The sequence below is a fragment of the Haliotis asinina genome, chromosome 5 (assembly GCF_037392515.1).
Source record: "Haliotis asinina isolate JCU_RB_2024 chromosome 5, JCU_Hal_asi_v2, whole genome shotgun sequence".
NCBI classification, from domain to species: Eukaryota; Metazoa; Mollusca; class Gastropoda; order Lepetellida; family Haliotidae; genus Haliotis; species Haliotis asinina.
This window is the reverse complement of record NC_090284.1, coordinates 60,730,850-60,746,659: the sequence shown is the minus strand read 5'-3', so window position 1 is coordinate 60,746,659 and position 15,810 is coordinate 60,730,850. Positions and strand designations below refer to the sequence as shown.

Below are 15,810 nucleotides of genomic sequence, written 5' to 3'. Positions count from 1 at the left end.
TAAACTTCTATCCTGTTCCCCGCATGCCCTCTACTTGAATGTGTATTTCATTTTAACCTGCTACTTCAAGGAACCGTGAACAGAGATATGGATTATGTCCGGAATTCTCTACAGTATTCCCATTTTTGTGGCAGTATACCCACCTTTGTGGCAGTATTAGTTGTAAGCCCCGGTAGACATCCTCTTCTGCTCGCTACCATGTCACAAATGTCTACTGTAAACAGTCCCAGTGTTTGTCACACTCACACTCTTCTCCGTACGAGAGTCAGTGTGGAATACTTCGAATTTAGCAATATTTCCAGAAATGGGTTCCACAATTTGCACACATATGGGAGAATGGACCCCAGACCCCAGAAGTTAGTATATACACACAGTGAAAAATGTTAAGCCTAGGAGCATAGGCTGTATTTCCACGCCTCCAGACCCGCATTCGACCGTCTTTGGGATCCAGCATGAAACGACTTTCAACAGACCAATGGGTCCTTCTCCAATACCTCAAGTTCCAGTTCTCCCTCGCTCGACACCACATCAGTCGCCGTCGTTTGTGGTCATTGGTCAACAGAGGACGTCTAATTACCCTCCTCGAAGCCAATGCAGCAGCCCTCAAACGGTTCTTAACAGTCTTAGAGCTCAATTGGCGATTTGGAAGCCAAAGACGTTTCAGGACTGTACTGGTCGCAAAGGGCAAACGTCTCGCCAGCTGTATCAGTGCTCTGTTTTCACGATGTGACGTCACAGGGGGACGTCCCGCACGTTGACCCTCAACTTGATTAGTCTGGGCATGCTTTCTAATGAGTCTGCTGATCACAGTGTAATGGTATCCTGTTTGTCTTCCAATCGCCTTACAGGACATTCCTGCAGCATGAAGACCAATAATCTGCCAACTTTGGCCTTCAGACAACCTCCTACGTGCCATTGTTTATGGTAATGACAAACCGTCTGGAAAAAGCCCATTAAATATTGAATTTCGCCTGCACGAACATACTGCATTTCGGAAAAAGCATGGGTAGTATGTTGCACGTGCATTATTTGTTGTGTTCTGGCGCTCTGATTTCACTAAAACACTGACCATATATTGCAAACCTAATGTTGATTGGTGGCAACAAATGTCATATTTATTTGGGCTATTCAATGCATGGTCATAACTATCTAATTAGGGGGTGCTTAACCTTTTTCTCTGTGTATACATTATGATAATAAACACCACGGATTGATCTACACGATTGCATGGTAACTTTCTCATGATACTAGTTTTGTGACATCTACGATGGTCAGTGTCGGACACTACATATATTAATCTAACAAATCTTTGGACTGTGTCTGCATTACTCCAGAGAAATCCTTTGCAATGCATATACTGTATGCATGCAGCTAATTTATACATGTGAACTTGTCACTCCAAAGAAAGTTATCCGAATGTGCAATAAAAGGTTCACCTCATAAAAGAACACTAGAGGATTCATTTCTAATAATGGATTATTATTAATATTTCTAAATAAACATCCAATATCTACATTATTGAATAAAACATTCGATGTATGGCAGTTATTTAAAGATCTGAGACAAATGTAGAAAGTAGATTTTGAAACCAACTGTTTTTCTGTTTACAGTTCATAAAGACATTATTCATATTGTTTTAAGACAAACTGAAAAATGTGAGCTCTTACAACATAAGACCACACGAGATTTTATATTTTGAAAATATAAGTTCATTTCAAAATTAGAAATCTGGGGTTCCTTTCACAAAGAAGCCTTTACTAAGGTTACCTTAACTCCCGTTCTTTAACATTGCACTAAGGTTACCTTAGACTTAGACTTAGAAGTACCTTTACTTCACACAGAAACATGAACCTCCAGGAGTAAAATAAACAGAAAATGGAATATGTTGTTCATAAAACCGCGATGAGGATGTCTTTTCCGTGAGGTATGGGCTGACGGGCAATATATCCAATAACGTTTGTAACACGGGTATTTGCCAGGTAGTATGGGACGGAAGATCCTGTCCTCTTAGATGTATAGGTGCGAAATTGGTTCGTTTCTTTCTACACTCTTCAAAAAAAGAAGCGCAAAATCCAAATATCAATGAAAATTTGGTGTTATTCAAGGACGTGGAGATCACCGGAAAACAAAGATACATGGATGAAATTTTGTGGAGCAATGCATTGCTATCTTGTCCATATTTCAAGAGAATAACAGTCATCACAGTCATTACTGCTGTCCACCAGGTGGTGTTGAAGACTGTACCTCGTATGGCCACCTCCAGCTGCTACCACTGCCCGACGCCTCCTGGGTATAGATCAAATCAGTCTTTGGATGTTTTATTGTGGAATCCTCCATTCCTTCTGCAGCATGTGGAACAACTGTTGAAGATTCTGTGGTGGATTACGACGTCCACGTACCCGTCTATGTATCTAATCTCATAGATGTTCGATTGGGTTTAGCTCCGGGGATCTGGAGGACCAGGGGAGGGTATTGATGTTGTTTTTGGCCAGGTACTCCATTGCTGGAAGGGCTACCGTTGACGGTCAACAAGGTGAAGTACGTGCGGACGGAGAATCTGTATAAGATCGCTCCCCACACCCATAACACTTTCTCTACCGAATCTGTCAGCCTGTCTGATGCAGTTAGGAGCAAAACGTTCATGCCGTCGTCTGTAGACACGGTCTCTACCATCACGTCGCCTGAGGAGGTATTAGGATTCATCGCTAAACCATATGCGCCTCCAGTTTGCCAGGTTCCATGGCAGCACCTGTAGTCGTGTCAAGCAGGGGACAACTTTTGGACGTTTGGCACGTATTCCCACTTCTCGGAAACGGTTCCTGATTGTCAGATCGGACACTCTTCGGGCTCCAAACTGTTCTCGTGCTGTGTCCCGGGCGGTACGATGGCGGTCACGTAGGTGAGTTCCCCGGATGTACCGATCTTGGGCAGGTGTGGTGACTCTAGGTCTTCCTGATCTTAGACGGTCATTTGTTGAATTTGTTAAACGTAATCGATCCCACAATCGAGTTATTGTGCTGGGATGAACGTTGAAGACCCACGCAACCTTACTCTTTGATTCGCCTGTTGCCATCGCCCAATTGCCTGATTTCGATCGGCAGCGTTGAGACGTCCCCTTTACGTCTACAGTACTTGCAAAGATCGTGGATGAAATTGTGAGATTCATTTGAGTCTTTTATAGTCACATGTTGTACTCATGCTTTGCACATGAGAAACAATCACTGTGCCTGATATTCGTGCTGCATGACATCCACACACATCATGACAATCCTGATTGATAAAACCGTTTGGTTGTGCTTGGTCAAGCTTGATCTTCTAAAACATTCCAGAAACAATGTGCAACCCTAAAAGTGTTTGAGTTAACATATGTGTACAAAACTGTAAGTATCAATTTTTAATTTCATGTTGCGTTTCTTTCTTTGAAGAGTCTATATCAAATGCCAAGTGTGTGGCCATTTCATGTCGTGGCAGACGACCAATATCGGTCGTTATTCAAAGCTAGGGATATAACTCTTGTAGACTTGCTTTATATATAAACAAGCATGTGTGTGTGTGTGTGTGTGTGTGTGTGTGTGCGCGCGCGCGCATGCAGAATCGACCGTTACAATGCGCATTCTTATTTCCCAAAAAGTTGGTATTCTTCGTATCGACCTATCAAGCGCTACACAAGGTATTCCTTGCTCTCAAATTATACTGACGGAAAAAATCACACGAAAGGACGATGAGGTTTCTTCACAAGCCTTTTATCGTATAGTTTGTGGACAAACCTGGAGAAAACATAAAGGAACTCTTGTGTTTTCATGAGATCCTTTATTTATTTCCCTCAGTATATATTTAAGATATTCTATTCAGTACATTGAGGAAACAAGAAGTGCACCGTGTGATTGCTTCATTGCATCAGCTGCAGCGGATGCTTGACCAGAATACCCGTCAAGATCCGGTGTGGATTTAATCTTCAGTAAGCCACGTGTAAGCGGCGTCTAAAGGTATCCGGAGACCGTCTGATCTCGTCTGCTCGTCCGATTGACGTAGCAGAGTGATTCTTCAACATTCAACATTTGATGTTATATCATCGATATTTTAGCTGTAGTTGAAGAAAATGAGTTCGACTTGGTTTTCGAGTGTATAACCAAAATCAAACTTAGTGGTCTGTGAGATATCATTTACATGAAACCTGGTTATTAGAACGAAAATATGCACTCTGTTTTATGCCTGAGCTGCCATGTGTGAGTTCTATTTCTTTGGGAGTGTCTCACTATCGGAGGCTCCCTACTCTGACAGAGTGGAATGAAATCCCAGGTGGGACTCAAACCAAACAGTGCTAGCATGTGTACAATCCTTTGTAGATACAGTGCAATTCGCAACATAACATATATAACATTTGACCAATTTATGAATGGCATTGTGTATCCAAATCAAATGCAAATTTTGAATCTTCCGACTAGATGTTGATTGTTCTATCATGTATATCATGGAGATCCAAATTTACGGATACTAACTGTTGACTGACATACATCATGCTGTGGGGCTATCGGTCAAGGCTCAGCAATACGCTGTCCAGAGTTACCTCCCTTCGGTCATAACTTTAAGATAGAGTGTCACTTGCAAGACACGCCCCTATTCATTCGTGACCAGCTTGTGTTATTACGAGACAAGCCAAAATGTCTCGGAGTGGTGACGAATGGCAGCTAGTATCCTCGACTTGCCAGTGGTCAAGTAGTAGTGAAGGTACAAAACGTGATTTGTAAAGGCTTCACCACTTCGAACGTTTCGAGTATTGTTTTACGCCGCTTTTACCGCTATCCCAGCAACTTCACAGTGGGTCAGACCACAAACAGGCTTTATATACTGTAATTATATGTGGGATCAAACCCGAATCTACCGCAAATCACTAGTCTACCTCACCACCCACAAAAACTTTGTCAGACACGCTGAAATGAAATAGTCAAATACCCGCAAAGCGTTTACAAAGCTATTATTGTTTCATCCTAATCCTAAGCTCTTGTTTTCCACGCTTAACAAGTTGATCGGCAAGAAGGCGGATGTCACTTTGCCACATGGTACTGATACAACCCTGGCAAACAATTTCAGTACGTATTTCTCAGAGAAAATAGCAAAGATACGCCATGGTCTGGGGTCCGTGTGTGATACTGGTTCTTATACAAACTTCACGGGAACCAGATTTTCTTCTTTCACCCCAGTCTCGGAACTGCAATTAAAGAGACTAATCACTTCATCTAAACCAACATCATGCTCGCTAGATCCACTACCCACAAAATTCCTCTTTGGATTAGTGGACATGCTTCTTCCCGTGATAACAAAGATTGTAAACACCAGCTTGGCCACTGGAAAGGTGCCATCATGCTTCAAAGAGGCAGTTATCAAGCCACAAATCAAGAAACCAGCTCTTGACGCTCAGACCTTGAGCAACTACCGCCCAGTATCCAACCTGACATTCATGTCAAAGATTCTAGAAAAAGTTGTTAAAGCACAGCTCGTGGAACATCTTCAAAAGTCTAATCTGATGGACAACTATCAGTCGGCATATAGAGTGGCACACAGCACTGAGACGGCTCTAAACTGTGTTATGAATAACATAAAAATGTCTGTTGATTCTGGAGACATCGCCATGTTAGTCCTGTTAGACTTATCATCCGCTTTCGACACCATCGACCACGCAATGCTGCTGAGTCGTTTGGAACATGACTATGGCTTGAAGGGCACTGTCTTGGAGTGGTGTTCATCATACCTTACAGATAGGAAACAGTTTGTCCAAATAAATAAAGCTATGTCCCACAGCGAAGTTCTGGCCTGTGGTGTCCCTCAAGGGTCCGTGCTCGGTCCGATCCTTTTCACCATGTACACAAGACCTTTGGGACACTTGATATCAGAGAAGCATGTGGCTCATCATTTCTATGCTGATGACTCGCAGCTGGTAGACAGTTTCAGACCCACTTTAGCAAGTCAGATGGAATCTTTGCATAACATGGAAAGTTGTCTCAACAGTGTCAAATCCTGGATGTCAACCAACATGCTTAAATTAAATGACGAAAAGACAGAGGCCATCATCATCGCTCCACCTTCTAGACAGCTAAAATCCCGGCTAACCCACCTGCAAATTGGACAGTCTCTCATACCTTTCTCGCCTCATGTAAAAAAATCTTGGTGTTTTTATTGACTCTTCTCTTACTATGGATAAGCAAGTGGACCATCTCTGCAAAGTATGTCACTTTCATTTGAGAAACATAGGATCAATCCGTCATCTTCTTACAGCTGAAACCACAGCCACTCTGGCTAGATCGCTCATACTTTCTCGTCTGGATTACTGTAACAGCTTACTGGTGGGAATATCAGGAGATCAGCTGAACAGATTGCAGAGGATACAGAACAGGGCTGCCCGTATAATAACCAGGACTAAGTTCCATTTTCACATCTCCCCAGCCCTAAAGTCACTGCACTGGCTCAGGATCCGTGAAAGGATTGACTTTAAGATCCTTTCTTTAGTCTACAAGTCTTTTCAAAACACTGCCCCTGTCTATCTTCAGGACATGTTTGCCCAATACAAGCCCTCTAGAAATCTCCGATCAGCTGACCAACTGCTCTTGACTGTACCAGTATATAAACTGAAATCTATTGGGGCTCGATCCTTCTCACATGCAGCTGCCTCATTATGGAACTCTCTCCCATTTAACCTCAAGAGTGCACCTACGCTATCTTTGTTTAAATCTGGACTAAAAACGTATCTCTTCCAACGCTACCACTAACTGTATCCACTGTTGTCCGCCCTGTGCATATGGACAGATGTCATACGCGCTTTGAGCATGTCCCTCAGTGATGTGGAACTAGCGCTTTATAAATACCCTTATTATTATTATTATCTTTGCGGACATACGGCACTTCGGGTTTTACAGTGGATGCAATCGGAGGGATCCAATATTAGACATCGTTGAACAATACAAGGGATATTCTGGGAACAATGTAACAATCTTTTCCGTTTCCTGATGTCTTGATGTAATCAAATCCATCACAATATAGGCAAGAGTGTTGCCTACATTGACTATATTTCCGTTTGCAAAATCTTACTGTAGTGCTCCTTGAATACTTTGCAATATTGACACATACATGTATTGGGATTTTGAAACTTGGAGAGTAAATCTATAAAATGTAGAAAACCTGACCGAAGGCGAAATATCCTCTAGAATGTTATTTTGATGAAACAGTTGTGGTACTTCTATCGGCGTTAACCGAATTTCCATCGCTGTAGGATTTAGTATATGTTTCAGGACAACAAATAATCATGTGACTCAGTCTAACAGTCAAACAGCTCCAATTGCCTCACTGATGAACTGTTTATTGTGATACAATACACTACTTTACAAAACCACTGGAAACACAATGTCATCTGTGTTGTTGCAATACTACTGCTTTTGTGGGTTGATGAAAGAATATTGTGCCATCGTCTCATATTTAAAGCGCCTGCAAATAATAAAAAAACAAATATTCACCCTCACACAAAATGGCCAAATATTTTGAACAAATGGGAATATAAATGTCATACCATTACCTACAAATTATGGCATGCATATGCATGTTACATATAATTATGTGTATCATGTTTGCTAATTTAATAGTCACATTCATTAGACGTGGAGACACACTCACCTCCAGTGAGGTTTATATTGACAAATTCTGTAAGCTTTTTTTTTTTTTTTTTTTTTTTTTTTTTTTTGTATGATAATGGAAGCACACATATCTTTTAAAAGGTTAAAGTCCTTCTCTTTACACCACTAAAACACAATTATTTCGCTAAAAATTACACTGCTACTGCTGCTATTGCTCCTAGACTTGCCTCACTGACAGTCAGTCCCGTTATACCCAGGGGCACATCCGCTCTCACACGCGCCAGTTCCTTTATCGCAAATTTCACCACGGATTGCACAGTGGCACTCTTTGTCGCAGTTCTGTCCAAACCAGTAGTCACTGCAGACTAACAAAAGTAACAACTTCGTCTTTACTGATCTTTGCAAATGTTACATGGGCAAAACAAAACACGATACGCCAGGTACGTGCACGTGATGATCAACAAGAACCCGTATAACGTTTTAGATCAAGGAACGATTACATAAAAATGGAAGCTCATAGGATACTGGCTACGACAACTAAAGTATTCCCGTCCCTCGGTGGAAACTTCTTCCAGAGGTATTAGAACATTGGGTTCTTTTACCTTTAAGTTTACACTGTAACACTGTTATCATCAAAGCTGGCTTAATGTGCACAATGATTCGTCATCTGTGAGTCACAATCGAAACACATGTCAACTACTACACATGTTATGGGTTGTTATGTCTAAGTCGGGACGTCCTATCTTTAGTAGTATAGGCAGTTGTGCTTGTGGACAGTTCCCTCAAAGGGCAAAATGACTTATTTCCAGCTCTGAGGTTTATAAAAATGTGGGTGCATTTGTTGGCTCAACGTTCGATGGTTATGTCTAGAATGTGCCCGCCGAGAGCTAGCGGGGGAAGCAGAACCGCCACAGTAATATCGGAACAGTATTCAACATACACCATGGCCCAACAACAGCGTGCCCGAGGACATGGAAGCGGTAACCACTCCGTGCAAAGAATACCGAAAAGCCGCAGAACTTCCGAAAGGAATCTAATTGTGCAAAAAGGTTGCCTAAACAAATACGCTGCTCAATTCGCCAATGGGTGGAGAAACGATTGCGGTGTATGGCTACAAGATACGAGAAATGATGCGACCCGCTAGCAGTGGAAGAGAACTTCTCCGACTGGTGGGTGGACCATTCGTGTGCAGACTCGGCAAAATCTGCTACTCGCCCATATCGAACAGGAGAGACGATCAAGAAATGGAATTGCAGTTCCCCTAGTCCATGTGGTGGGGGTTTCCGTGTTTGGCCAGATGTTTGGGTGTCTTTTCGCCTACCTTCCATATGACTGGTACGTGTGCCCATGTGTTGTGATGCTTCCAATGGATGACCTTCCACAGAAGGACAACAGCCATCGAAATAACCGGCGACTTAGGACATTGTTGTCTCAGCAGTTTTGCATGCTTCAAACATTTTGAAGGTATGTTCTTCACATAATAAGGACTAAGCCTAGTCAATTCTATAATGATCTAGACTCTGCGCGGAATGCGGTGAACCTACCGTAAACCTCCACTTCACACAGAGTGAGATGGGATCCAGGGACCCGGATGGTGACAACATCTCCAACCATGGTTTCATCACATGTGATGGATTCCACTACTTCAGGGATTTCCCATGGTGGAAACTGGTAGCACACATTCCCATTGACCAGAATTTCCATTCCAGTCCGTCTCTCGGGATCTACGAAAATATACTGACGGTAATTCTGATGACATACTTCACAAACACACTCGCGCACGCACGTACACACACATACACACATATGCACACCGCGATGCGACAGTGGAGGAGTCCCTATCTATTGATGTATGCGAGCAATACGTACATCAAAATGTGTCAACGCAAGTGATTAACCAATCCTAGATCCTGATCCACAAAACGTTCGCAGCACTACGACATTCGTAAGCAATGGCGAACTATAGAGTTACGACAGTTCGTAACTTTACGAACGCTTTGTGGATTGGGACCCAGATTCCTTCCCAGCCGTATCAGGCTCCATTTCGCAAATGAGATAAAACAGAGATGAAAAGCATACGAATGGATGATTTAAAATCAATGTGATCGAGACATATTTATTCCAAAAATGTTGTACAGTTGGGTGCCAAACGTGTCTTACCGTAATCTAAGTTGTATATTTTCATGTATTTGATCTGATTGATTCCGTTTCTAGAAAGTCGAACATTCCACCATGCGTTGTTAGACTCCCCTGTCATTGCACACTGTATTGCAGTGTTGGGATTAGTGTTCCCGTCAACAGCGAATCCAGGGCTCATCAACACTGAGTATTGGTCACTCTGGGCAGTTGTTCCTTCGAAGGCGACATTTTCTGTAACAAACAGTTACATATCATTGTTTTTTAGAGGTGACACTGTGCCATTCCTCACCGAATCGTCCCAGTTGCAAAGGTTATTTGATCAGATTCAGGGTCTCACTCTACAGCCCATGTAACATTGGCTATCTGATTAATATACAATATGCTGTTTCTTATTGAATTACCCACATTTAGTTGCTTGTTGGATTAGATGCAGGGCCTCAATAAGTCCATGTTGCTTTGGTTTTATCATGACATGTCTCTTTCCGACTGGAAAAACCGAAATGATGTCAAGACGAGGGAATGATACTGGCAATACAAAAACACACCGACTGACACAGACTGTTTGACCAGGACAGTTCCTTATTGGGCAGTTCACATACCATTGACTGTTTGACCAGGACAGTTCCATATTGGGCTGTTCACATAACATTGACTGTTTGACCAGGACAATTCCTTATTGGGCAGTTCACATACCATTGACTGTTTGACCAGGACAGTTCCATATTGGGCTGTTCACATAACATTGACTGTTTGACCAGGACAGTTCCTTATTGGGCAGTTCACATACCATTGACTGTTTGACCAGGACAGTTCCATATTGGGCTGTTCACATAACATTGACTGTTTGACCAGGACAGTTCCTTATTGGGCAGTTCACATACCATTGACTGTTTGACCAGGACAGTTCCATATTGGGCTGTTCACATAACATTGACTGTTTGACCAGGACAGTTCCTTATTGGGCAGTTCACATACCATTGACTGTTTGACCAGGACAGTTCCATATTGGGCTGTTCACATACCACTGACTGTTTGACCAGGACAGTTCCTTATTGGGCAGTTCACATACCATTGACTGTTTGACCAGGACAGTTCCATATTGGGCTGTTCACATAACATTGACTGTTTGACCAGGACAATTCCTTACTGAGCTGTTCACATAACATTGACAGGACAAATGCCAGGGTAATTACTAACTGAAGCGCTCACATGATCTTGACTGTTTTTGACAAATCCCAGGGCAATTTCTCATTGATCTGCTCACATAACACTGACTGTTGGACAAATCCCAGGACAATTCCTTACTGATCTGCTCACAGAACATTGACTGTTGGACAAATCCCAGGGCAATTCCTTACTGGTCTGCTCACAGAACATTGACTGTTGGACAAATCCCAGGGCAATTCCTTACTGGTCTGCTCACAGAACACTGACTGTTGGACAAATCCCATGACAATTCCTTACTGATCTGCTCACATATCATTGACTGTTGGACAAATCCCAGGGCAATTCCTTAGTGATCTGCTGACAGAACACTGATTGTTGGACAAATCCCAGGACAGTTCCACACTGATCTGCTCACAGAACATTGACTGTTGGACAAATCCCAGGGCAATTCCTTAGTGATCTGCTCACAGAACATTGACTGTTGGACAAATCCCATGACAATTCCTAACTGATCTGCTCACATAACGTTGACTGTTGGACAAATCCCAGGGCAGTTCCTTACTGATCTGCTCACAGAATATTGACTGTTGGACAAATCCCAGGACGATTCCTTACTGATCTGCTCACAGAACACTGACTGTTGGACAAATCCCAGGGCAATTCTTTACTGATCTGCTCACATAACATTGACTGTTGGACAAATCCCAGGACAATTCCTTCCTGATCTGCTGACAGAACACTGACTGTTGGACAAATCCCATGACAATTCCTTACTGATCTGCTCACATAACATTGACTGTTGGACAAATCCCAGGGCAATTCTTTACTCTTCTGCTCACAGAACACTGACTGTTGGACAAATCCCATGACAATTCCTAACTGATCTGCTGACAGAACATTGACTGTTGGACAAATCCCAGGGCAATTCTTCACTGATCTGCTCACATAACATTGACTGTTGGACAAATCCCAGGGCAATTCTTTACTGATCTGCTCACAGAACACTGACTGTTGGACAAATCCCAGGGCAATTCTTTCCTGATCTGCTGACAGAACACTGACTGTTGGACAAATCCCATGACAATTCCTAACTGATCTGCTCACAGAACATTGACTGTTGGACAAATCCCAGGGCAATTCTTTACTGATCTGCTCACATAACATTGACTGTTGGACACATCCCAGGACAATTCCTTACTGATCTGCTGACAGAACACTGACTGTTGGACAAATCCCATGACAATTCCTTACTGATCTGCTCACATAACACTGACTGTTGGACAAATCCCAGGACAATTCCTTATTGATCTGCTCACATAACATTGACTGTTGGACAAATCCCAGGACAATTCCTTCCTGATCTGCTCACAGAACACTGACTGTTGGACAAATCTAAGGCAGTTCCTTATTGATCTGCTCACATAACGTTGACTGTTTTATTAGGTACAGGACCAGCGTTCCCTTGACACACCAATGACCCGGCTTCCATTCCCCACATAGGTACACAGTGTGAAGCTCATTCCTGATGTCCCCGCCTTGATATTACTGGAATATAGGTAAAGGCGGCGTAAAGCTATACTCAAACGCTCATAACGTACGGGTATTGACTTTACCCTAACTCAGGAGACATTTGAAGGATTAACAATCGAAAACTCTCTCGTTTGGAGTTTGGATCTCAACATGAACGTATGCAATGAACATAACACAGTATTAATCCTTTGGCATGGTTATTAACGTGGACTCACGCTTTGAATTTCCATTTAGCAATGCGTTTCCTTTCCTTGTAAAAAATCTTTTAACAAAATGATTCAAACACACAATCATGTATCTTACTTCTTTGGCAATAGGGACCAGACCACCCTTTATAACACTTATTTGGATATCCACTACATCGACGTCTTGGGTGGTATCGACATCCTCGTCTGCAGCGGCATACGCCATCTGGAACGACAAGATTTAATACGATGGCGCACAGCTGAAAACCGTCTGACCTCCTTGCACTCTAGTACTGAATATGCTGTTTGAGCACACAATAAGTCCCTTTTCACCTCTCTCCTACAGGACCCGTGATGGTCCCAGGGGCAGAATAGGTCATCAGCAACCCATGCTTGCCATGAAAGGCGACTATATGCTTGTCGTGAGAGGCGACAAATGGGATCGGGTGGTCAGGCTCGTTGACATGGTTGACACATGTCATCGGTTCCCAGTTGCGCAGATCGATGCTCATGATCACTGGATTGTCAAAACTCGATTATTTAAAGAACCGCCGCCATATAGCTGAAATATTGCTCAATGCGGTGTAAAACTAAATATAATCACTCACTCATACTCCTACAGCGAAACGTTTATATAAATTTCCCTCTCTCATTATGCCGAAACAACCCATCTGTAATCTGCTAAATATACTTACATCTAGTAAGCATATGACTTGTCTAAAAGAAGTGCCTGTCAGAAATTGGGACGGTGGGGTAGCCTAGTGGTTAAAGCGTTCACTCGCCACGCCAAAAGACCCGGGTTCGATTCCCCATGTAGGTACAATGTTTTACTCTAATTTTTCGGGTGTTCTCCGCAGTGATATTGATGGAGTATTGCCAAAAGCGGTGAAAAACATTCACTTACTATCATGCAGTTAATAACATTAAGTATTTACAGAAAGATTGGGCATTAACCAACCAAGCTGTTCTACATTCGCAGTTGTTCGCTGTGAGATGGATAACCCGAAACGCATAAACGAATGATTATAGTCGTATCAGCTTGAACACCAACGACTAACAATGGAGTATTTGGATTAACATAAAGACACATTCATACCAATCTGAGAAATGAGTCCACAGAAGAGAAGCGCCACAACGACACAGCCAATCTTCATCTTGACAGCAGGTTGCCCCTTGAAATAAGACGTTTTGTCCATTTGTTGCATTTATTTCTTCCACGAATTAAAGATTACATTTAAATGTATTATGCTATATTTGGGGGTACTCTCATTCAGTGTTTAGTAAAGTACAGATTCTATTACATATGTTTGGTTGCCCCATCCTATCCACACTGTCAGAGTCAGGCACCTAACCGCCAGCACACAAACTCAAGTGTCTAACCTACCGTGCCTTCTGCAAAAAGAAATGGAAGTCAGACAACTGGCAGTCCAGACCACGAACTCTGTGTAGCCCTTTGGTAAGTGCATATTGGTAAAGGCGTCGTATATTGGCACAGCTCCATCGGCCCAAAGGGACTCAAAACCCCTAAAAGGTCTAGATTCTGTACTTTACAATGAATGTGTAGTCCCAAATAATGTGTTACATTTGTCTTTTTTTCCTGGCATTGTATATTCATAATTCATTTAAATGGACAATTTATATTAAAACATGAGGAACGGCCATAAAACTAATGATACCAGGTGTTCTCGACATGCAGCACATAGGATGAAATGGAGGTGTAACATACCTTAAGCTGCAGGTTACTTGAATCTGTTGTAGACCTCAAGCTTTGCTGCGCGGCGGTAGCCACAAGCGATGACAATGTACCTAACACAACTCTAGCTGGTTTGACAATTGTTACAGAATGTCAGCTGTCAGGACAAAGTGTTTGGTTACGTAAATGGCAGGAAATGGTGAATTATGCGACTGAAAATTGATTGCTGCACATGATGAATTACCATATTCTGAACTTTGGGCAGTTGTTATTCAACCAAATATTATCTACTGAGAACATTTTATCAAAACACACAAACGCAGGCACACCAAACCACTCACTCACTCGTTCGCTCACCCATTCACTCACCAACTCACCCACTCACCCAGCCATTCACTCGCTTACCCACTCACACATATCCTACACATTAAACATGCTTCATTCTTCTGGGTTGGCGTGAGGGGGTATGCGTTGGGGTAGCCTAGTGGTTAAAAGCATTCATTCGACACGCCGAATACCCGGGCTCAAACCCCACATGGGTTAATGAGTTAAGCCCATTTCTGGCTTCCCCCGATGTTGCTAAAATATTGAAAAAAGACCGCGTAAAACCTAATTCTGTCACTCACTCACTCACTCACGTAACGGTGTTATATAATACACAGCTATATTGCGCATGGTTCACTCAATTTATTGCAAGACTCACTCACTTACCCACCACCCACTCACTCACGCGGCAACCAGTGCCAGGAGAGTACAAGCTGATTAGAAACTGACTACACAAACGTACAGGAATGTAACAGTTTTTAATGAACCCCATGTTTGACTGAGTTTCCCTATATTTACCATGCTTGCCATGAAAGGTGACTCTGCTTGTCGTAAGAGGCGACTAGCGGGATCGGGTGGTCAGGCTCGCTGACTTGGTTGATACATGTCTTTGGTTGCCAATTGCGCAGATCGATGCTCATGTTGTTGATCACTGGATTGTCTGGTCCAGACTCGATTATTTACAGACCTTCGCCATATAGCTGGAATATTGCTGAGTGCGGTGTAAAACTAAACCCACTCACTCACTCCCTATATGTACCGTTTTGCTGATTCTGGTGTAGTATGACACAATATGTCGGGACGTATTTCAAAACTAAGGTAACAATCATCACGGATAATGGTAACTTCATGTATCATTAAAAAAGAAAAACAAGACTGATTTGCCGAGGTCCAAAACTCCCAGGCCCCGGTCCCTGAATACTATTTAGTCAGAGCTACCTGCTTGATTTTCAACGTATTTCTGAGATTTATCAGTTTTGCGTGAGATTTATCAGTATGATGTGATATTTATCAGTTTTGCGTGACATTTATCACTTTTGTTGTCAGATTTATCAGTTTCGTTGTGGGATTTATCAGTTTTGAGAGAGATTTACCCGTTTTGAGAGAGATTTACCCGTTTTGTTATGACATTATCAGTTTTGAGTGAGAT

At 42.5% G+C, this 15,810-nt stretch overlaps 1 protein-coding gene across 1 annotated transcript; it reads right to left on the bottom strand.

The window, feature by feature from the left end:
• Positions 1-7,330: 7,330 nt before the first annotated feature.
• LOC137284983 (fucolectin-1-like) lies at positions 7,331-14,484 on the bottom strand. Its single transcript, XM_067817076.1, has 7 exons — positions 14,370-14,484; positions 13,740-13,815; positions 12,762-12,869; positions 9,783-9,992; positions 9,167-9,346; positions 7,850-7,987; positions 7,331-7,476 (listed from the first exon to the last, which is right to left on the bottom strand). Exons 2-6 carry the CDS (start codon positions 13,795-13,797, stop codon positions 7,851-7,853), a joined length of 693 nt encoding a protein of 230 aa, XP_067673177.1. The 5' UTR covers positions 13,798-13,815; positions 14,370-14,484; the 3' UTR covers positions 7,331-7,476; position 7,850.
• Between the last annotated feature and the right edge of the window lie 1,326 nt (positions 14,485-15,810).